Genomic DNA, 24,119 nt, shown 5'->3' with positions numbered 1-24,119 from the left:
TGAACCATCTAGGACTGATATCACTGCCCCAAGCCACTGTCTGTGATTTGGCTACCTGCATTAACAGCCACACTTAAGAAGCCGCATCACGTTTTTTTTATGGCCATTTTTATCTTGACTCTGAAGAAAACATTACATGCCAGCCTGACAAGTGTGTTGACTTTGGTGTGCTGCAGGATCGCCTCTGGGTGTTGTACACCAATCCAAGAAGATCTTTTTTTTTGTTTTCTTTATGGAAAGCATTCCTCTACCTTCCTTCTATTCTCCCCCTTCCCATTTTTTCCTTCGGTAGGAAATTGTAGTCATATTTTAGGGGTGTTTCACTTGAGTGATTTGATGTGTTTTCACTTGGGCACTAAGACTTCTCAAGTGCTAGCAGATGTCGTAAGTTGTTTGTCAGTCCTTCAGAGGGAACCCCCAGTTACAGTGTGGTATTTTAACAGATATTTACTATCTGTCTTTCTTCTTGCTTTTCTGCTTCATTCTGCCTAAAAAAAAAAAAGATACACAGATGGCGATACCAGTATCAGACATCTGGTCCATTTCATGTTTTGTTATTAGAATTCTGTGACAATTTCATGTTGTTTATGTGATGTTGTTTAAACACAACATTTACAAATAAACTGTTTGTTTGCTACAACTGCTTGTGCTGTTTAGTAAAAACTTAGCCAAGATAATTTAAAGGGGGGGGAATCTATTTATCTTCCTTGTACTTATTGTATACCATGTGTGTTTTGTCAAACTGATCATCTATATCCCCAGAATACTCAACTGTAAATAGTGCAATCCCAGAAGCTATTCCTCCTGCCCCCTGTTTTTGAAATGATTAGAATTGCACTGTAATTAAAACTGATGCCTGCATTTTCTAATCAAATAAAATATATTTTATCTCCTCTCCCCCAGGCCTTGACGCAGAACTCTATTATGTGCGTGATGATGTGGTGAATAATTTTGCGCTCTCGTTCACAATGCCGGTGCCTAGTGAAACCAACAGCCTTCACTTCACATGGTATTCCAAGAACAAGGTGGGCTGGGTTTATATTGCCTTACACCGCACTCACTCACTTGTGCCAACCAGTGCTGATTTAGTTTGGGTAACAACAATAATAATAATAACAATAAATGTCTCTCTCTACAGGTTGACTACAGGCTTGGCTTCCATGTGGAGAACTCAGCAGCCATGAACCAACCAAAGAGCAACATCTCCAGCGAGGGGGAAGTGCCACACATCACCTCAGGTTCGTCAACCACCTCCCGCTGGTTTTACTTCCCTATGAGCCTCCTACATCCTTCTGATCATCTTTCAGCACTTTCAGAAATGCTGTAACCCCTATCCTTGAATTGACTCATCCAATGTCAAATGTCAAAGGCTGCAGTGATTTTACATCTTGTTTTTTAAGCTATCTAGCATCAGGTTTTTGAACCTGAGAATGGTAGCTGTGATCAGCAGAAGTTACATGAACCAGGATCCCCTGGATTACTTTATCATAAGACATAAATACCATGTTTATATACGTGCTAAATGTCCCTGTTCCAGTCAATTACACTGCTGCTTCCATTAGCCTAATCCATCAAATATTTTTAAATGGAGACAAAAATGAACTACTTTGCGTGTGTGTCAATCTGTTTGTCTGTTTGCAGTCTTTCGAGTGGATCTGTTCTGCTCCGGCAAGGTGGACGGAGAGGCAGTTCTGACGGTGCAGCTTAATCTGACCATCCATGCCAACAACTTCACAGTTCTCAACTTCAAGAGGAGGAAAATGTGCTATAAAAGTATGTTCCTGCTACTGATATTAAAAAAAAAATAAATAAAAACATGAATGCCTTTGTATTTAAAAAAAAAAAAAAAAAAAAAAAAAAAAGGTATGCCATTCAAATTGTTTATGGCCATACATATTTGCATCACGGTTAACATTAATTATGTCCTGCTTATTTTCTTGATACGAAATTGCTCTAGCTAAAACTAGCAGGAAAACCTTTCATTAGAATTTGATGAAACCTGCAGATGCCTTGTTATAATTTGTGCTCACAGATAACATTTCATAAATTCCTCTCTGGAATATCTTCAGGTGACAAGCTTTGGGTGTCAAATTTCTCATTTTTATTCGATTTGTTTAAAAATTCTTTGCTTTTTTTCATTGTGCATAAATGAACAAAAGCAAAGAATGCTGTCATATAAAAGAAACAACGAAAAAGAAAAAGCCTTTAAATTTTCCATTTTCAGTGTGTTTTGAATGGCTGTGAATGTCTGTGGGTAGTCTGGGCTGAGCTTCTCACTCCTAAACCTCAGCCCTGGGAATCAGACTTTTACCATATTGGCTTTCCAACGGTTACAGTGGGAAATGCACAGTACCAGTGTGCCTTCAGCTCCATGCTATTTACAAACCCACTGAAGATAATTACACACGGCCAAGAGGTTCCTTGTCATATGCACACTGGAATGAAATTTATATCCGTCCTATTCTGAGCACATGAGTCAAATTAGCGGCACTGCATGAACATACTGTTTGTATACGCCACAATTGTGCTAAAATGATACGTTAAGCAGCCATTCCTGCTCAGCCACATCGATGGGGCGTACCCATACACGGGACAAAAGAAGTCGTCCTTTTTATTATCCGTCCCCCATACTTAAGGATTAACAGACGCCGCGCGCTGCATAATATCGCTACATCGTTCTTTGCCGCTTACTATGTAACGGGTTTTGAAAATGAAAAAGGTTTGAGAGAACGCCTCAGTGCTGCTGCTTTGAGTCTGCTCTTCAATTTGTCACCACTTTGACATTTAGATTGATTCAGACAATTGTACCATTGTGACAACAGTATATCTAATTCTATTTTCCAATCTCACTGTGACAGGAATAGATTCTGACCCAAAGATTCCCCCACTCTCCAACAATAGCACCCTTCAAAGGCCCGAATGTAAGTATTGCTTGTGCTACATCCTTTCCTTCCTCCGAGTCTCTGACGACTCAATGCATCTTCTGTCACTGTGCGCTTCAGCCGGATGCCATGGAGGCAGGATTAGCACAGGGTGCCTCGACGCGTTGTGCTTTTTCTCCGTAACCAAGCTCTATTATCCAGGGCTGAGAAAGTGGGGGGGATGCGTCCTCCCGTTAAACCCCCCCCTCGCCATCTTGACCGGTCGTTCTATCCCCTTCTGGCTCTGCCTGGGCTTTAGGATGGCCCATTGTGAGTCCGCTGCCTCAGTAACAAAGCACCATTAGCTGTCCAGGATAGCTCCCTTCTGCTTGGGTGGGCTTGAGGAACCAGGGGGCCTCAGAGGCTTTTAGTGAGATGGTGAGGAAAGCTCTCAGACACTGGATCCCGGGCAAAGCCTCTGGTATTTTGGGCCTCCATTATCGCTGAGTGCAGCACTTGGTGCGGGTCACTGTTCCTCTTCCACCCCCTACATCACCGCGCTATCTGTCAAGGTTTCTCCATTTCTCCATGTCTCCGCGACCACCTACCATACCTGTGATTAAGTATTTTCTTATGTCGTGCAGAGAAATTCCATCTGCAGCAACCTAAAAGCACATGCTCTCTCTCCAACGGCTATTTTGTTGTTTTTGTCCTGACCTTTTTAACTGCTGAACTCTCCTCACCAGTAGATGGCGTCAGCGCCCCCACCACCTCAACGCGGGTCTTCTACATCAGCGTGAGTGTCTCCTGCATCGTCATCTTCCTCGTGGCCATCATCCTGGCGATCCTCCACCTGCACAGCATGAAGAGAGTGGAGATGGAGGACAGGTCGGCCATGTTATCTTCAACTCTTCTCCACATGCACTATTGTTTATATTCTGACTAAGCCAGGAGCTTTTAGTTTAAATCAAGCAGATGAAAAACAGCCCAGAGCCCGAGGTTGGACCTAATATATGTCAGCTTGGTTTGTTTTGATATCTGCGTCTGCACTGCAGCGTATTAATGTCACATTGAAACCCAAATAGCTCAACTTTACAGTGAAAAAGATTTAAGGGAGTTAGAACCCGTACTTGAGTTTTCCTGTTCGACACATCCTTAAATATAGACTCGTAGGGCGGCTGCAGTCAGTTCACGGTTGAGGTCCAAGTCATTGTTGCACTATCGGTTTGTAATTTGATCAGCGCATCTTTTAAACTCTGTCCCGACAAAGAGATTTGAGGTCGGCGTTTAGTGGTTGAATCCTCCCAGAACAATGTTCCTATCACAGAACTGTGCCGTTATTGCCACAGGAATCTAATATAATGTAATATATGAAACAAATTGAGTTGCTTTAATGATATTTCTCAGAATTGGCTTGATTAGATCACATGGTTTGTGAGCTTTGCCGCGGTGGAATCCATGTGTTGGACACAAATATCCTATTACGGCAAACGATGGAAACTCATGATTATCCCCTTGGACCATATAGCTTGAAACGTTGAAAATGTAAAGTGCAGAGTCAGCTGTGATCCCGGTGGTCACAGTCATTTTGGAGGTTAGTTTTCATTAAGTTAAGAATACTACTACTTCACCGATAGGCGTCTGGTTCATCTTCCCAAGTGAATAACTGTGCGTGTCCCTGCCCCGCCCCCACCATCATCTCTTTTCAATACCTTAGTGAAAGCGACAGCGGAAGCTCCCAGGGTCTGTCCCAGCCGTCCACCCAGACTACGCAGTACCTGAGGGCCGACACTCCAAACAACGCAGCCCCTGTCACCAGTAAGATATCTATCCCTCTTATCAGCCTACTCTCCATCAAATCTGCACTGTTATCCTGCCATGGACTACTGTAGCAAGCAGCAAAATGTGCAATAGAAGTGCTGAACATGGAAATATCGGTGTATAAATCAGCACAGTGGGAGTGGGGGGGGGGGCTTGAAATGTCTCTCGTTCGACATTGAAATTGGGTTACATGTCTATCTTTTTACAGGTAAAATTATTTACATGTTCATATGGATTGGATCTCCATATTTATATGGAAATGTTACTTATCACATTCCAAGTTTTGGACTTAAATTTGCTTATACAGGTGAGGCTGCATTTGGTGGTACAAACAGTCAAAAATGCAACATGTGTGAAGTCAATACCAGAACTTATTTGCACAAAAATAAATCCAATTGTATGTATGTGTGTATTATATGCTCTGGATTATATTATTATTTTTCCACATATTATATAATTCCATATACCTATTAGGTGCTAGGTTGGAATAACCTGTACAGTCGGGGTCGTGCTTCTTGTTGGAAGAGTGAGCGTGACACAAATCTTTAACTCGGTAAAAAATTGGAATGGATGGGTGTTTTTTGTCAACTAAAAAAATCAATTGCCTGCCTCAGAAGATAAAGTTGCAAACAGCATATTTATTATATTTCATGCTTAATAACTACCATTTTATTTGTGGAAACAAATCCATTTATTGAGCAAAGGGGAATCTTGCTTCTCAGGGAAGTGATGCTGGTGCTCCCTTGCATTCAAATTACACTTACTTTCTTTTTTTTTTTTTTGGGGCAAACTCACTCACCCTGAAATGCGCATTCCTTTCCGAATAAGATAATTGTCCATGAATGACCTTATCAGCCTAACTGGAATCATAGGGTAAGTAATTTCCAGCGCTGTTGTTCTGCCCTCTTTGTCCTGTTACTGGAGCACAGGCGGCTGCTGTGTACTCTTTATGCACTCTGTGATAGCCAGATAGAGCCGTCCTGTGTCGCTGCGTCTTAAACAGAGTCTAAACTTAATCTCCGCTGGTGCATAAGCTAGTCATTCTTTATGCACTAAAGTCTTAGTTGACCTAAAATTAGAGAGACCCCCTGAGCCCCAGGCTATGTTTTAAATTTAACTGGATGTGCGAACTTCGCGACATAATTTTACTTTCCACTCATCTCATTCCAATATATTATATCTGCTTGTATGTATGTATATATGTGTTTTGTTTATATATTATTATTATATATATATATATATATATATATATATATATATATATATATATATATATATATATATATATATATATATATATATATACACACACAACAAATGTGTTATTCTAATTAATCATCTGCATCCGAGGAGGGCAGGTTGTGTCTTTCTGCTTTTCCCTTTTTGATAAATGGATGGGGGCCAGACAAATAGTGTAGTGGTAGTGGTTCTGATTGTTATTGGCGTGTGGTCAAACAGTCAGACCACCACCCGCACCACCTCCTCCTGGTCAGCCCGCAGTGCAATTATATGTGATCCTGCATTGTATGGTATGAAGTGGAACTGGTCTGTAGAATGCCCCCGAAAATGTAACCTGGCACGTGGGGATCTGTGTAAAACAACTGCCAACTCATTTTGAGCTCTTGTTTTCTTTTTTTTTTTTTCTTTTTTTGTTTCAAAGCATGCTCCTCACATTTAAAGTGCGTCTAACCATTTCTTCACCCTAAAACGCTTAGTAGGGTCACTCATCAAGTATAAATGTCTTGTCCTAGATGTTATTTAACACGATCGCCCACTAGTGGACACCATCCTACATCCCATGTGTATTGTTTTCCCAATCTTCTCTCTTTTGTCTCATGTTTGCTTTGCTAAATGTGTTAATTAGCACAATCATCCTGCGTTCGTTACCCAACCGCCAATGGGTAAGTTTACCCAACTTGCAAGCATGCCTCATTTAATGGATGCCTCGTCCGTGGATTCCTAGATCTCCACGATCTACAATCCTGCATCCATTAGATGAGGTCATGCTGTAACTTGAGTGGGCTTCCCATTGAACCACCTCTTTCTCACCCTCTCCCGCCCTTTCATTCCCTCCCCTCTTACCCCTCTCACCATCAGACAATCACCCTGGTTCTGCACCCATACTCCAGCTTACTGCCGCCTCCTTCCCAAACCCCGGTGCCCCTTCACACGAAAGCAAAAGTAAGTTTCAACACAGCTCCTGAGGGGAAAAAGCAAAACCTGTAAACATTCTAACATAGTTCTCTATGACCAGATGCCCTGCTTTTATTTCAGTGTTAATTTCTACGCTTATCCAAGGTTAAGGCTATTTCTGTATCTTACAACATTGACATCACATGATCTCTGTCACTGCTGATATACATCATGCGACTGGACATCCCATCATCTCTGGCACAAGCTCTCAGTCCACCCCCATCTTTCTCCTGTGGTGCTCAGTGTTCTGATCATTCCCCTCACATCCGCAAACTCGTCATATCTTCATCAAATGTGTTGTTTTAATGTACTTTGTTTTACCTAATGTCAAATTCAACGTTCAATGTTATTGTTTTTACAGGTTGTGTCTCACTTTGACCCCTAGGTGGCAGCAGAAAGCTGCACTAAACCTTGTGCATGTACTATGTGGTTGTGGTAATATGTACTTTCTGAGTGTTTAGTTGTTACTGAAAATACCTCAGCAGGTCTTTTCCTTCCATTAATGAATTCAAGGCATACTCAAGTATCACTAACATTTAACCTGATTTGACTGATACCCTGCCTCTTAAAATTAATGATTGGATTTAAGCCCATTATTATAAAATAAATATATTAAGACAAGTAATTCATCAGTTTGCATGATCCTCCGGGGACGGATTGTGTAGGCCAGTGATAATCAACCGTTTTTTATATCAAGGACTCTTAATATGATATGCACCATTTGATAAGATTTAGTTTCCAAGCCAATCTTAAAAGATTTCGAAGAATTTGTTTTTCTTGTGATATATGATGTATTCCAAACCTCCACACTGAGACAACCGTAAAAGTATGATCAAAACAGTCATGACTGCACATTCTCTTATGTTGCTAACATCTTGTAGATTAAATAACAGTGAAGTTTGACTATTAATCATTTTGCTGGGGACCCACTGAAGCCTCTTGAAGGGCCCCTGGGTGGTCCCGGGACCTCACGTTGAGAACCACCGGTGTGGGTGTCCAACAGGGCAGGCAGTTTATTGCCAATGCCTCCAAGGTTGCTCAAGCGCTCGCTCTACAGTTCCTATTTTTTTGATGGTGGCAAACCACACTTATCTTTCGTAGAGCAACTGCCCAGGAATCAAGCAGTCATCCACACTCGATTTGTAAATGTGTAATCTGTCTTGGCTGACAAGTTGTATACCAAGGAGGTGTGCTGCCGGGAACAGGTTTACGCTTTCATTAATTATACTGTTATGCTAACTCCATTTGTGGTATGCCATTATGAAATGATAAAAATAAATCCACTTTTCTAATGATAAGGTGTGTGTGTGTGTGTGTGTGTGTGTGTGTGTGTGTGTGTGTGTGTGTGTGTGTGTGTGTGTGTGTGTGTGTGTGTGTGTGTGTGTGTGTGTGTGTGTGTGTGTGTGTGTGTGTGTGTGTGTGTGGGGAAAAAAAAAAAAAAATCTTTACAACAGACGATGTGAACATGAGTGTTATGTTTGCGCTCCCTCTTTGACAGGCTATCCGTCGCTACGCATAGAGAAGAATGACCTGAGGAGTGTGACCCTGATAGAGGCCAAAGCCAAGGTTAAAGACATCGCCATCTCCAGGGAGAGAGTCACACTGCGGGATGTTTTGCACGAAGGTAACACACACACACACACACACACACACACACACACACACACACACACACACACACACACACACACACTAGAATGAATTAATCTAGAGCACCCGGGCGTCCCCCCCGAGCTGTTCTGTGGTTCTCTTCATCAAAACAGCAATAAATCCTGTGACTGTTTGGCAGTGTCTGGATATTTTCTACAGTTAAAAAAATTAAATATATATGTATATGGAGCTCTTGGAAAAAGGAATACCACACAATAGGAAGCTTGCTATGAACGGTTGAGTTCGTTTTTTTGTGTGATTTTTGACAAACCCAAAGTGAATTTGTGAAGCTGCTGATCTTCTTATTTTTAACTTTCTTATTTCTCAGAAAACACAGGTGCACAAAGTAAAAGTCATGAATAGCTTAACAAGTGTATAGGGCTGGGTATTGGTACTCAATACCTTTTTAAGGTATCGAATGAAATAACCCAATACAAAACTGCTCCAGTTAAGCTATTCCTGCATTCAATCAGTTTTGTACTCTGTAAAAAAAATGAATATTTGTATTTTTGCGGCCAAATCACCGCAAGAGTTTTTTGACTTAATGTGACGTGTGATTGGCTCACTACCACAGCAGCAGCTATAACATTCTGTTAAAGGATATGTTCACAAGTTTTCCAGTCTGTCTTAAAACAACAGTCAGGTGTCCATATGAACAGTGACAGAGGTTTTCTTCGCTGTAATCATTCCTCCTGTACTGGCTATTTGTTTAAAATTACACTGCCCAAATACTTCATTGCACAGTTTGTTCAGTTATTTTATAAACATTTTCAAAACTTCTCGACTTATTTGTGTAAAAATAATTTGGATGGGGAGGAGTGGTGGCATTTTATCCAAATGAATGCTTCCATTCACATGATTGGTATAGTAGGAGAAAAATGGTATACCAATACTCTATTGGTATTGGTATCACTTTGAGGTACTGGTTATTGGTACTGGTATTTTAATTTTGTAATACCCAACCCTACAAGGGCACATCATTAAAAATGATACTGAAATACTGAAACAAACAAAGAAATTCTCTAGTTTTGGTATCTTGCTAGCAGTTTTTGTTATTCCTCGAGCTGTTCCACCTGACTTTTAATATAATATAATTTTGTAACAAATGATAATGAGCTAATTATTAAAGTGTAGACAGCTCAAAGCAATGTAAGGTAATAACTATGAAACGCCACAAACTAAACCTCACAGCTCGTGATCTTACCCTGTATTGCTCTGAATGCGCACCAAAGGCAACTGTGTTTTTTTTGCTCTGAAGAGTCTGGGCCACTTCACTTAAGTTCACTAAGTTCACTTCACTTAAGTTTTCTGTCAAATTACCTCAATGTGTGTTTTCAATGTGTATATGCTTTTTTTTGTCGTATATTTGACTTTTAGAATATTTGTCACATCTATTAAAATGATCATCTTGTTTTTTAAGCTACGGCTGTTGTGATAACAGTCCATTGACATTAGTCAGTTTATCATGAGCACATCACCCCCAGAGAAATCTTACAAAAACACGCGTCCTCGCAAAGCAAACATTTTTTTTAAAAGCTGGAGTAAGAGTGCAGTAACTTTTGATTAGGTCAGGCCTCAAGAGGCAACCGATAGAAGCCAAGATCATCACTAAGAAATCACAATTGGAATTCGTTGAAACTCATAAAATAAGAAGCAGCAGTTTCTGTCAAGTACCAAATTAAAGACACACATTGCGCAAAATTTCCCTCTATTAATGAAAATGCAAAGCGTTTCAATCTGATTTCTGTAAATGTACACAGCTTCCTGAATGTTAACTCCACCAAGTTGAACTTTGTGCAAGGAGTTGCGTAGTAAACATTTCTGCACCAAGAAGACTGCACCCCAAGATTGGACAGATCGAGTCGTGTGGCTCTGGGTGCGGACCAGCCCACGGACACTCAGCCGTAATAAAAAAAAAAGACTAATAAAAACCAATAAAATTAGTATTTTTATTGTAGATGTATTTATTTCATGTATTTTATTTTCCAAAGTTAAATGAATAAATTAACGTGCGGCCCTTAATATCCCTGCACCGTCCCGATGCAAGAACTTGCCTTGTGAAAGTCGCAACTAACTTTTAAATGACCTCTTGTAGATCTAATAGGAGCGAAGTTGTTTATTTCTCACCTCAAATTACGTAGTAAAGACGACACAAAACTGATGAAACCCTGTTGGCTTGCGTCACTTCAGCGTCACTTCAGCATTCCAGTGCAGTGTGAATACAACCAGAAAAAAGCCCTTGAAGGTAAATAGTTCCCCAGGGGACCTGTCCAGTTCCTAGTTCACCTCAGGGAGTCCCCACAACTGTTCAGTGCGAAAACACCTAAATTATACTCTTTAGTATGCTTCAGAAAAAGGATGCGAGTAAACAAATGGCATCAGCTCACATTAATTGGAAATAGAGGTTTTGCAGTCATTTTGAGTGTATTTTATTCCTTATCTTTATGAGTCCACATACTGGCACTCACATAGGCCTCTGTTGTTGTCTGCTGAATGATGGTTGTCTTTTTTTCCATTTTCAGGTTTGTTTTGTTTTACTTTGTCACTTTGGGACACAGTATTTAAATTGGAAACATTGATTTACTGCATTTGATTTACTGAAGCAATGCAATTAAATATTCTCAAGCCGTGAGATGATGATCATGATTTCTATAATCACTGTACAGCGGCAATATACCACCTCAAAATTTAGCATTGTTTGGTTCTCCTCTGGTCCTGAAAGTCTTATTGAAATGCCAACCATTACCACCAATTCATTTTTGGGTTCTGGTTTTGGTCTGTGTTAATAAAAGCTGTATACTTGTTGGATAACTGTGAAAAGATCATCAGAATCTAAGAGTAAGGTAGTGTGTGTTTTATTTGTGAGATGTTACCCTGGGCCATATGCACCACCATTCTTTATTAAATGTCAGCTTTTTCTTTTTTTTTTTCATAAACAATAATGAACTTTTTGTTGAAATAATCATGCTGTTGCAGCTGACCTGCTTATGTGACTTTTTAGGGTTTAAGCTCTTTTCAAGAAAGTACCCCACCCCAAAAACAATCAATTTGGTGGTGCTGTCATATCACGCATATCTCTGTTAATGAATAATCATTCCTCTGTGCCTCTTGGGTCATGCAGTCATGTGCTTTGTTTGATCAAAACAGGGACGATTCCTTTAAGTCAGATTATTGTTTACACTTCATGTCTTGACGTATTAGTGCACGTCATGCGATTACGTGGCATGTTCCTTGACAAAAAGATCTTGATACATCTTTTGTGAAATGCTAAATGAACAGTGTTGTTTATGAGATGGCTGTTGTCGGTGAGATTCCAAAGACGAGATGTTCTCAGCGTCTGCCTCTGCTCTTCAGAGCCAGCAGGTCTGAACAGGCCTGACAGGCGGGTACCGGTGGGAGGGGAAACCCTGTAATTGCTCAACACTCTTAAAACCCAGGGCAGTATTTTCCCATGGTTATGGATTTATTTTGTTTACATTGATAGTTTATACGGTAAAATTGAATCTCACCTCCATGGAGCCTAGACTCTTCCTCTGTCACTGAGGCAATGTGGTGTCAGTTTAGACAAAGGTGAGCATTAATCTCTTCACACTGCTCCCTGGAAAGCCAAAACCACTAAATGCTTTTTGTCATTGTTAAAGGCTAAAGGTTTGTATAAGGCTTTCCAGTCAGGGTACGAACCTTGCAGTTACTATTCAAAAGGTGTGTGTGTGTGCTTGCGTGCGGGCTGTAAACCTTTCCAAACTTTTCACTGATTGCCCAGGCACAGCTTCCAGTAAACAAGCTGACATTTCTGTCCGTGAATGAGAGGGTCTGGAGCTCGCTCTTTCCCTTTTGCTCACACAAAATCTATGGTTCGTCTTTCACAGGCACATTTGGGCGTATCTTTCATGGCGTACTCTTGGACGAGAAGGACCCCAGCAAGGAGAAGCAGGTCTTTGTGAAAACAGTGAAAGGTACGCAGCCTGAACAGCTCCTCGGCGAAGAAAAAAAAACAACTTATGTTGCCATAAAATTTTAGAGCTGTCACTCCACCCTGTCTTCCCTCATTATACTTAACCAGCCGAAGCGTCAGAAGGGCACTCATGTTATTAGCATGCTGTGCTGCTTCTTGGCATTTTCCCCAAATAAAGGCTCATGCATGGGCCTCCGGGTGTTAGTATGAAGAGTAGGAATACTTTTTATATTAGAACCAGTTGCGCTCATCTGCCATCGTTCATTAGAGCAAAAATTTAAAAAACGAATCAACTGTTTTGGACGCGTTCAATTTCTCTTCACACCACCTTTTGGACACCGCAAAAGAAATAGTCCGTTATTTAGGATACTTCCATCCAACAATTGGGTACCACGGTACTATTGTAGCACAGAATACTTAATTTCTGTCTGTTCTTTCCATCTTAATGTGTGCAATAAAAACAACAGGGTTGGCAGTTTAAGTCAGTACAGAGCATTGTCATCAGATTGACCTTGATTCTTACCAGTGGATTCAGATCACTATCTGAAAACTCATCTGCCAGATGCCACGGATGTTGCCACATCAAATACTGCATACAGTATTTGCTCAAATGGTGATTCAGACTCTTTGTGTGCAGCCTCTATCCCATTTCTCTGCCGCTCGCTCTTTTCCTTCTATGTTTACTCAGGTTGATGCCAGTCAGCGTTCAGTATCCTGATGCCAGTCTCAGCTAAACACTTAACTTCCTCCTTGTGTGCCCCTGACGCAGGAAACAATACTGGTTCCCATTAGCGGCGAGCGGTGGCTAAAGCTGACGGCAGAGATTAAGAACGTAGCCCCAATCAATTTTGCAAAAGTATTTTCTTCCCATGTTTCCTACTACAAATGGCATAACTGTTAGAGTAGCATATCTATGACATATGAAAGCTCTGAACAAATTGTTGACCCGACATAATTAAAATCTGCCAGTAATTTCATCACTTGGCAAAAATTCTGATTCCAAACTATCCAGCATGTTCTCTCCGTTTATGTAAAACCTCTCAATCAGTTGAATATTTGGATCTCGGTGTAGTGGACAGTATCTCATCTTATGGTCTCTCATAAAATACCTCAGATCACGCCTCCGAGGTGCAGGTGACCATGATGCTGACGGAAAGTTGCAAGCTTCGCGGCCTCCATCATAGGTGAGTGGGAACAAACTGAAATTAAAATATGTAATGTAAATGTTAAGCGTAGAGCTAGATTTTCTGTTATAATGGATCACCACTTGTACAAAGCTCCCACGTGGAAGTTCTTTAACAGCACAGAGCATTGCTTATTCTTCATGTCTTTGTGTATACATCATAGATGTGTTTCAGTGGTATTGTGCAAGTTTACATTTGGAATGGCACTTCTTTGGAATGGCGTATGGGCATATTATATGGAATTCATGTAGAAAAGCAGAATCACAAAATAAATTGGTATTTGCCATTATATGGTTATCTACCAGTGTTTGCTGATTGAACCTTTGTTGTTGAGAGCTCTCAGTGCTTGAATCACAGTTTGCTTTTTGGGCACACAGTGGGGCCTGTATGGAAAGTGAACAGAATATTATGTGAATATAATGTAATCATTTATTGTTGCCTTTTTGGTATGAATGATGCCAGATGGCCTAAATGGTCGCTAGATTGTTGTTGGCTGTTTTTGAGAACGAAAGTTACTTCATCTATTCTAGATGACTTAATCCAACGCCAAAGTTGCTTCAGTATTTTGACTCTCCACCTGGTGTACAAATTGTTTCATGACAGCACTATGCCCATCGCCTTTTTTATATGGGAGTGTCAAAATTCTTTGCAAAATTTTAATGAAACACTGCTATTAAATATAGTAAGTGTTTAAGAAACTGGCCGTACTTTTTGGTTCTCTGACTTTCTGTAAATGACATAGTAGTCAGCCTACGCCTTCCTCTTTCCATATTATTGGAGGCTTCAGGGGCGATGATGGCAATGTCTCGGACACTTCCTCTTCCACAGTTTGGCAACGGTCAGAACGTTCCACCTTAGCAAGCTGTCACCCTGGAACCACCCCAGCGCCGTCTTCCAAAATTATTGTTGTCCCTCACGCTTCCTCTTCCTCTTCCAGAAACCTGTTGCCCATCAGCCACGTGTGCACAGAGGACGGCGAGAAGCCGATGGTGCTGCTGCCCTTCATGGCTTGGGGAAACCTCAAGCTGTTCCTGCGACAGTGCAAGCTGGCTGAGGCCAACAACCCACAGGTTAGCCCGGCCCATGCTTGACCAGTGCAGACAATATCCAGACCCCAACCCCCCCATGGCTCTGAATGCTGCACTGGGTCAATGATTAAAATTAGATTCTTTAATGTATTTGACACAGCCACACTGTAGATCCAACCATTCAATCAACTCCCAAAACTCGAGAGGTAAGCATTAAGTCAGATGAGCAAAACACTTTTTCTCATCACAAGACACGGCTTACAGGTTTTCTGCATCCGTCAAAGCTTCCTCTGTTGAGTTTCAGGTAGCATCACCACCTTAATTCTAAATAATGTCATTATGTACTTTTGGCAATTTAATGGGCTGACAAAGACTGTTGGGATTTGTGTCTGGATGGGTCTTTGCTGGAAGACTAGGATAGAGCATTGCTTGACAGCTGTTCTGACATTCTCAAAGTGAAGGTCTGCTAAGAAGGTGTCTGCAAGTCCAAACAACGTCCAGTATAGCTACAATTAATTTTGCTATTGACTCCAATTTACTCTTAAATTTTGGACATTGACAATCCCTCGGCTAAGCATCGCCTGGGTCGATGCCTAAAAAGTTTTCTTCATGGCACTGTGTGCCAACATCTTGTTTTGCTCTTAATGTTGTGAGTTTAAATTAATGAGGTTGAGTCACGGTCGGATTAGAAGAGAGCACGTAAAACAAGTCATGAATCACTGCAGTGTGCGTCTAAGCCACTCGTCCTGGATTGCATAAAGAGAGGCTGGTGTACATAAAGGATGTGAAGCTGCCTAAGGAGGATTACTACATCAGTTTCTGTATATTGTGATTTAAGGTGTACGGAATATTTACTTAAGATTCAGTTCGAGTAAAGTCGAGCTTCGCCAATTAGTCTCCCGGTTGCAGCTCAGACGTGTAAGCGGCGTTGGCTTCTTGAGGAGCTGATAAGACAAGCAAGCACCCTATAGGTTTGCCTGACTTGACTTGTTTGTTTCCCTGCTCTGCCAGTCTTTTGCGATTGGCTCTTTTGGCCACTGTCCAGAGCTGCAAGAACAAAAAAAAAAAGAAAACCTTTTTTTTTTTTTTTTCTCCTCCCCCCCTTCCCTTGCATGTCAGACCTAAGCGTGAACCTTTTGTGTAACATTTCCTCTGACTCACGGTCAGGTCATTATGCTATCGGGAATAATTAAATAGTCAAAATGTTTTTTGAAAACAGCAAAAAATAACAAAAACAGATTGTAAAGTCATCGATTTCACTTCAATCCTCTTGCTCTGTATTGACCATGTTTTTTCCCCCCCCTCGTTTGTTTTAGGCTGTTTCTCAGCAGGACCTGGTCTACATGGCCATCCAGATCGCGTGTGGGATGAGCTACCTGGCTCGCAGGGAGGTCATCCACAAAGACCTCGCTGCCAGGAACTGTGTGTGAGTGTCAATGACTCTGCTTCCATCCACTACAACCCCCACCCTCCAATACAGTGGTACTTGACTTACGAGTTGAATTTGTTCCGTGACAGAGCTCGTAATTCAATCTGCTCATATAGCAAATCAATTTTCCCCATTGAAATTAGTTGAAATGCCATTAATCTGTTCCAGCCCCCTTGTTACGTGTTTTTAAGTGAGAGAAATGTATTTATAAATAACAAATATTGTATAAAAACATAATAAAACGCTATCACGCTATCTCCTGCGAACTGCTTCTCCGTCAACCACACCAACAGCAGATTCGCCATCTTTTCATGGACAGCGGTCCACAGCTTAGACATTATTTTAATGCCGTTGGCTGGCGTAATACCCTTTATTGCCTCCTTCTACTTCAGTATGGTACATAACGTAGAAGTACTACGCTCGTACTGCCCTGCCAATTCCATCACACGCACACCTCGCTCATGTTTTTCTATGATTTCATGCTTTAATTAAATCTACATCATCCGCTTCTTCTTCTCAGCACTTACTTTCTTAGGACCCATGGTTAGAAAAAAAAATTGGCAGAATAACTGCACAAAAAGCACAACGGGAGCACAAAACACAAAAGAGATGCGTCCACCGTCAGGTAACCACGTGAAGTGGACGAGTGAGATGCGGGATGCTGGCCGGATTAGCTCGCCACGCCAACTAGCGGCAGCGTATCTAACGCTCGCTCCTCATAACTCACATTTTTGCTCGCAAATCAATACAAAAAATTGACGGAATGACGGCTCGTCACTCGGGAAACTCGTATGTTAGTGGACTCGTAAATCAAGGTACCACTGTATTTATTTACAGTGTTTCGGCCCTTAGCCCGTTAGAATGATGCCCTGAAGTCCTGTTCTTTTACCCCCGGCAGCATTGACGACAACATGCAAGTGAAAATCACAGACAACGCCCTGGCCCGGGACCTGTTTCCTATGGACTACCACTGTCTCGGGGACAATGAGAACCGTCCTGTCCGGTGGATGGCCCTGGAGAGCTTGCTCAACAACGACTTTTCCAGCGCCAGTGATGTGGTGAGGACAGCAACATTAAATATACCTGCTCACAGCGCTCGACAGTAACCAGGCTGCACATTAGGGCCGGGCAATGAGGAAGAAGTTATTATCATATGTGTTATTGTAAGGGAGAAGTGTTAGTATCGATGGTTATATTATTCCTGAAAGCTCAACCACCAAAAACCTTGGAGTAGGGATGCAAATTTAAAGGAATTTTCTTAATCGATAGTCGTTAACCGTAACAAGCGATTGTCAATAAATTGATTACATAAAAGCTAATGATGTCGCCAAGGGGTGGCACCATGGCACGTGGGGACCTACACAATGTCGTCCCCCTCCAAGTTTTTGTGACTTGGTGCGAGGAGCATTTTTCCTCATTTCGTTTAAATTCAAAATGGAGAAGTTTGAGGCAAGACTCGCTGAGCTGGTTTGCACATCCAGCGGTACCTACAACACATCTCCGTGCAAGTTAAATATTTACAATCTTTGGCGTCCTCTGCGATGCAATGGGCCGGGTGTTACTTAGCAGATCAACTCTGTTGCACATATAGATAAAGAGAGACTAATAAATGTAGGGCTGACCCTTGAAAGTCGACGAGTCAAATCATCAGTCGGAAGCCCATCAGTCGACTGAGATTCAAGTCAAGCTGTTTTTTTTGGCGGGGGGTTGGTTGTAAGTCAGTGTGCATTACAATAACAGGATAAAACAGATATAAGCTTACAAAATTTTATGTGTGAATCGAAGACCGTTGTCGTGGCTGGGTATTTTTATTTTTTTCTCAAAACGCCCTGCGCCCCACAAAGACTCCCGTTGATACAATGACAAGAACGCAGATTGTTCAGTTCTTATCGATAAGACAAGATCTTAATCGATTTAATTCTTATTAGCAATTAATCGATATTCGATTAATTGTTAAACTCTCTACCTTGGAGTGATCGTTGCCTGACATTCACCAAGACGGCATTTTTCCATCTTAGTAATATTGCTAAAATCCGACCTGTTATCACTGCGCAATGCTGAAACCTTACTTATCTGAGATAATTATATCATATGCTGGTCACTCTCTCTGCTCTCTCGCTTCATTACAGCCTGCTCTAGAACTTATCACAGTAATCACAGGGAACACTTGCACAATAGCTCCCTGTAACAAGAGGTAATGGAGCTGGAAACACTAAATTGACCACTGGGGTTGCTTAAAAAAAAAAATCCCAAATTATTTGTAGTACTATACTATAATTTCCAGTAAAACACCCTTTTTTATTTCATTGTCCTAATTTAATGACTATACAATAGCACGGATGACTGAACGATAACATCCATTTATTGACCAGCCCTACTTGGTCCTTGGGTACAGCGCCAAATTGGTGTTAGGCAGAAAGCGTTTACCCTCGAGCTCTTTGCCAAGGTGGTGGCGGTCTAACTGGAACTGCTGTGTGATGCGGAGACTACAGGGCGATGGCAGGAAACGGCACACCGATGGTCAGAAGGTCAAGCTCTGCGTGAGAGAGGGAAGGAAGGTGTGGCGTCGAAAACAATGCAGCAGACACACGGCTCCCTCTGTCCCAAATCAGGATGCCCAATGAACACTCAGGATGAAAAGAGCTTTGGAAACACACGGTCCAGTGGCGGCATGCCCCACACCCCACCTACATTCCTGCTGAGGTCATAACACTCTGGCCACTACCCACCTCCAACTACACTTACAGTAGGACTGTGACTAACAATTACCACCATAGTCAACAAATTTCAATATTTTATTTATTTATAGACTGAGTATTTGTGAAATATTTTAATGAATGTCAGATGGTATTCTGAAAAGTTGGTCCCATACTTTAAACCAACAAATGTCCAAAAATTAATGAACGGGTTCCCTTCCAGAGGACTTGGTTCCCCGAAGCGGCACGGTCGACCGGCCTCCTTCCCCAGGGCGACAACAGACTGCCCCCTTCTCCCTTCCGGAGCGTGGGGCATCGTTTCCAGGCCTCTCTGGCACAGAGACACAGATGAAAATGCATTGTGGACATCAGTTTATTGTAGAGAGGAGGCGAGGTGGAATTAGCCAGGAGCAGATGGAACATGTCACGACAGGGCTCCTATCCTGAGTGTGGGTGAGGATGGGGGTTTTAACCTGTTGCTTGTTAGCCCAACCAACGAGCATCAGGTATGTAGCCACTCTGACCTAATCACCTAGATCCAGCTCAGGTGTGGCTGCTCAAACCATCGTGTGTGTGTGTGTGTGTGTGTGTGTGTGTGTGTGTGTGTGTGTGTGTGTGTGTGTGTGTGTGTGTGTGTGTGTGTGTGTGTGTGTGTGTGTGTGTGTGTGTGTGTGTGTGTGTGTGTGTGTGTGTGTGCGCGCAGTGATATTAAATTATATTTTAAGTCATAAAGATCACATTGAAAGTTAGTTTCGCGTGAATAGAAATTGTTTTGCAAAGCACGTGAGCGTCCTTGAATTTCATTTTGTAATGCCAGAATGAACAAAGTCTATTCATTGAACATAATTTGATGAATTGTGTCACCTCCCCCTAGTTTACCGTAACTAAAGAACAAGTGCTATACATTACTATATGTCATCTCAGCTGGAGTGGAAATCCAGGGGTTTAGGGTTTAGGCGAACCAGGGCCGCAGTGCTTCATCCTTTTGAGTTCTAGTGGAGTTCCAGTATGGTAGAGGCTCTCCAGGCTTTAGCTCAGCTTGCACAGACAGTGTGCGCTGGCGTGGGGAGAGCCCCCTGGGAATGCTGACAGCCGGCAGGAGATGGATGGGGGAGCGGGGTGGGAGAAGAACTGTAAATGGTTCACCCTCTTCAGAAGCCCCCACTCTTCATCACCAAGTTTCCTTTAAAGGTCCTCTGCCACCCCAGCAGGGGCTCTTTACTCGCTGTTAGTCATGTCCCACGGAGAAAACCCCGGGAGGCTCTAGCTTGGATAAGTAGGAGATAATTGCAGCCAAATTTACTGGCTCAGATTCGTGGAAGCTGTTTCTCTAGGGGGGAGAGGGGAGAAAGGGCAGGAGAGGCCGCTTAGTGCCTTGCTCCAAGGCATGAACCCCAAATCTCTGCTCGAAAGACCTCTCTCCAAACCAACCACGCTACTGATTACTTGCAAGCTCTTATCAAAAAATGTGGAAATAATTGCATATTTCAACGACATTTTCTGCAAAGTTTTCTTGTTTTGTTTCCTTGGACCACTGTTCGATGAATGTTTTTGGCAGCTCTCTGTGCCCCCGAACACTTGAGACGCATGTTTAATAACAAAAGTCATGGAGATCGATGCAAATATTTGAGTAATGGCATCGCAGCTGCTGGTGAGCTCGTTGGGTTCATCTTCAGAAAATGTTGCCAATGAGCTCCCTGCTGCTCGACTGCTCTGCGGCTCCTGAGGTCTGTGCTGTGTCCTGTTTTTGCAGTGGGCCTTCGGAGTGACCCTGTGGGAGCTGATGACTCTGGGTCAGACCCCCTACGTGGACATCGACCCGTTCGAGATGTCGGCCTACCTGAAAGACGGATACAGAATAGCACAACCAATCAACTGCCCGGACGAATTGTACGTTGTTTAAGTTCAAGCTTAACTGTGCGCGTTTTACTTTTGAAATGCTCGTCCAAACCGACCACAACGCAGAGACTTGGACACGCACACATGTTATGGGGTGGAAATAGTATAGACAATATTAAAGGGGATCTATTATGCTTTTCCTTATTTTCTGTCATATATATATAATGTCATATAATGTGCGATGTTCATATTAGACATGGCCAAAGTGTCAAATAATGAGGTAAACTTATGGCAAAGTAATCACTGTGAACAAACGCTCCGTTTCCAACGTTTTTTTTCTACTCTGCACGAGCTGATGACAGCTCGTCATCAATTTCTTTATATGATCATCTGCTCCATCCGATGCGTGCGTTAATCCAAACGAAACCCATAAAAAATTTGTTTTTATTGTAGATGTATTTATTTTATTTTAATTTCAGACATTTACATGAAACAAACAATCCCGGTGTGTGCATTGTTCATGTCGCCCACAGGCTTGGAGCACGGCAACAAAAGTCGGAACAAACTTTTAAATGAGGCCTTGTACTTCTAATATGAGTGAGGTTTCAGCAACTGGTAATAATCAGATAATTGAAATCAGTGAAAGTTACGGTGTAAACCTGGAAACCATGCTCAAACGCCATTGGCTCACAGAACTGGGGGCCTCGGGAGGGTGGCTCCTCCCACAAAAAAACACCCAGTTTTGGAACAAGACGGTTATAGAGGCACGTTAGAATGGCTAGAATGCATAATCTGACTTTTATTTTCAGCAACAAACTTCAGACATTTTTTTCCTAACCCTTTATAGCATCTTAAATATCTAAAACAATGTATGTCAAGCCATTTTAGTCATAAGTCAGTATCCGGCTAATATTTTACTGAGGTGGAATATGTCTGTGTAAACAAACTGTTTCCCTATAATTAACTCCCAAAGTAGAGTATAACTTACACTTTTTCCAGGTTCATGTAAACTGCTATTACTGTAATACTTGTCCTGTGAGACATTACAAAAGTACAGACATTCAAGTACATCTTTTAGTACATCATCATAAAACCTCTTTCATGACACAAACTGACTTGACTTGACTTGCCCGCTTGGTAGTTTTTAGTGTCAAAAGACAAAACAAAAAAAAAGAACAAAGCAAACTACATTTCTTTTTCTTGAAGTGTGTTGACAGTGATGAAAGGGACTGTGCTATCAATATGTATTGCTTTTGCTTGACAGTTGCACTTGACACCCCCCACCAAAGGTTTTTAGAGTAACTCATGGAAAAGCAGGTTTTTATTTTTTTATTATTATTTTTTAACAAACCCAGGAAACATCCCCAATCTTTTTGCAACTGATTAAATTTCCTTTTAAAAGAATAGGTGTTGAGTTCAATCTTTCCCTTTCAAAGTGCCACAGGTGAAGAAGAAAAACAAATTTGAGCGATGAAAAATTAATGGCGTCATATGACCTTTCCTTATCGCCGCTGTTCATTTTCCGTTTCAGTTGCATGACCCTATGTGCACTGTAGACATGTTGGCCTTCTTTATTATGTAAGGTACACCTCAACGCACACGGTGGAGAACAGGGAAATAGTCGTTCCTTGTGTTTTCCTTTCCATACAAACCATTATTGGAAACAAATATTTGGAGTGTTAAAATGAAAACAGACCTTTGGCTCATTGGTGGTGTTTCTCTGCAGGTTTGCAGTGATGGCTTGCTGCTGGGCACTGGATCCAGAGGAGCGGCCCAAGTTCCAGCAGCTAGTCCAGTGTCTCACAGAGTTCCACGCGGCGCTGGGGGCCTACGTGTAAAAGACAAGAATTCGACTTTTTTTTTTTTGTGAACAACTACAAACACCGGAAGCTTGTGGACAGCACTAACCTTGTGGAATACATGTATCAAATTGTGCCTTATCTAAAGAAAGGAACAGACTTTCAAGAAATTAATGTTTGGATTTTGTACAATTTTTTTTTTTTTTTTTTTTTTTTTTCTCATAGTTAAATTACATTTTTACAACATAGCTAATTTTTTTATTTTGTTTCCGAAGTTGAGTAAGAACTTTATTTAATCTTTCCTGTGCTTTAAAAGCATCAAGACAAACAGGCAGGTGCACTCACCCTGCCAAGTTGACCCAGGGTACTCCAATCTTCTCAGCACATCACATCACAGATTTGGGGCACTGTCCTCCAAGCCGACCCAATTCCAATGTTTTATCAATTCAAAACCCTCTGAGATCCAGTTTTGTCAACAGTATTTTTACAGTTCTTTATATAGAGAAAAACAATGTAAGCTGGTCGTAGACTGACTTTTGAGTTGCTTTTGGAGACTCCACAGCAGAACATTTTGGTCACTACAGCAGACTTGGGGCTTCATCTGTATATATTCCTATAGTCTCAGCAAGCTGCTCTGCTCTAGTTTGGTACGATAGTCCACGTTTGATGTGACTTCTCTGGAAGACACTCCCATTGTTCCAATTTCCACCCGCCTGAAGGACTTTCTCAAAATTACATTTTGAGGATGGCACGGCTACTCCATCTCAAGCTCTCAAAAAAATTCCGGAACCTCTGACAATTAAAATGCTGTCGTCTTCTCTGCATGGACTGTGATGGTTCTCCCGAGCTGTTAAAATGCCCTCCTCTGTCCCATTTGGGCTGTCTTTTTTTTTTCTTTATGTTAAGGAATTCTTTGTCTAAACAGGGTTATCGTTATTTTGTATTGTATGTTTGTTCTGTGTCAGAACACAGCCTTTCACAGGATCTTTTTTAAATTTTTACGATGACTTGTGAATAATTAGAAACACTAATAATCACTGTGAAACACAAAGACGCTTAACTCGGTCTAATCTTTTCCTCACGCCTTGTGTCTTCATGGTCACTGCATGTTGAGTTATGGGTATCTTTTTAAACTGCTCCCTCAATAAATATTCACACATTAAACAGGAACTGTTAAATATAGAAAATGGTGTCTTTTTACACTGCCAAGGCAAGTTTATTTATTTATATAGCACATTTCAACAACAAGGCAATTAAAAGTCCATACATTAAACATCAAAAGCATCGAGAAAAAGTGCAAAGGACATAGAATGCATAAAGCTAAAAAAAAAAATAGAATACATAGAATGTATAAAAGTCGCAGTACAAGAAAAGACTCAAAGAAACCTTGTTTTATTGTTTGTAACAATTATTTTGCCTATTCCCCGAATAGTGTTTTACCTTGTCACAGTGACATCCTAGCCCCAAAGACCCGGTCTGGAGATCTTTCAGTTATCTGAAATCGCTGTTCTAGATCGGCCAAAGCTGTTTTAATACAGTGCGCACAAAGCCACTAGTATTCACATTTTAACAAGGCAATTGAATGTGCTTTACATAAAACATCACAAGCATTAAGACAAAGTGCAAAATAAACATGTTGTAAAAGGAAAGAACACATTATAAAG

The 24,119-nt window shown here is 41.4% G+C and overlaps 1 protein-coding gene across 3 annotated transcripts in view; it reads left to right on the top strand.

Annotated features, from left to right (window-relative positions):
- Nucleotides 1–23,625, top strand: part of ryk (receptor like tyrosine kinase) — a 37,975-nt gene extending 14,350 nt beyond the window's left edge. The window contains exons 2-16 of one of the 3 annotated variants that reach the window (XM_080005043.1): nucleotides 904–1,025; nucleotides 1,139–1,238; nucleotides 1,642–1,773; nucleotides 2,859–2,921; nucleotides 3,611–3,749; nucleotides 4,579–4,679; nucleotides 6,780–6,863; nucleotides 8,374–8,499; nucleotides 12,395–12,481; nucleotides 13,595–13,664; nucleotides 14,602–14,734; nucleotides 16,009–16,118; nucleotides 17,020–17,179; nucleotides 20,571–20,707; nucleotides 22,383–23,625. In XM_080005043.1, the coding sequence (XP_079861169.1) occupies nucleotides 904–1,025; nucleotides 1,139–1,238; nucleotides 1,642–1,773; nucleotides 2,859–2,921; nucleotides 3,611–3,749; nucleotides 4,579–4,679; nucleotides 6,780–6,863; nucleotides 8,374–8,499; nucleotides 12,395–12,481; nucleotides 13,595–13,664; nucleotides 14,602–14,734; nucleotides 16,009–16,118; nucleotides 17,020–17,179; nucleotides 20,571–20,707; nucleotides 22,383–22,494 (1,676 nt within the window). In that variant the 3' untranslated portion in view covers nucleotides 22,495–23,625. Of the gene's footprint in view, nucleotides 1–903; nucleotides 1,026–1,138; nucleotides 1,239–1,641; nucleotides 1,774–2,858; nucleotides 2,922–3,607; nucleotides 3,750–4,578; nucleotides 4,680–6,779; nucleotides 6,864–8,373; nucleotides 8,500–12,394; nucleotides 12,482–13,594; nucleotides 13,665–14,601; nucleotides 14,735–16,008; nucleotides 16,119–17,019; nucleotides 17,180–20,570; nucleotides 20,708–22,382 lie in introns of all 3 variants that reach the window. The other 2 variants (XM_080005042.1, XM_080005044.1) reach the window with 2 other exon arrangements.
- The last annotated feature ends 494 nt before the right edge of the window (nucleotides 23,626–24,119 follow it).

This window comes from Zeus faber (assembly GCF_960531495.2).
Source record: "Zeus faber genome assembly, chromosome: 1".
Lineage (NCBI taxonomy): Eukaryota > Metazoa > Chordata > Actinopteri > Zeiformes > Zeidae > Zeus > Zeus faber.
The sequence above is the reverse complement of the archived record's forward strand: the minus strand, read 5'-3'. Positions and strand labels throughout refer to the sequence as shown.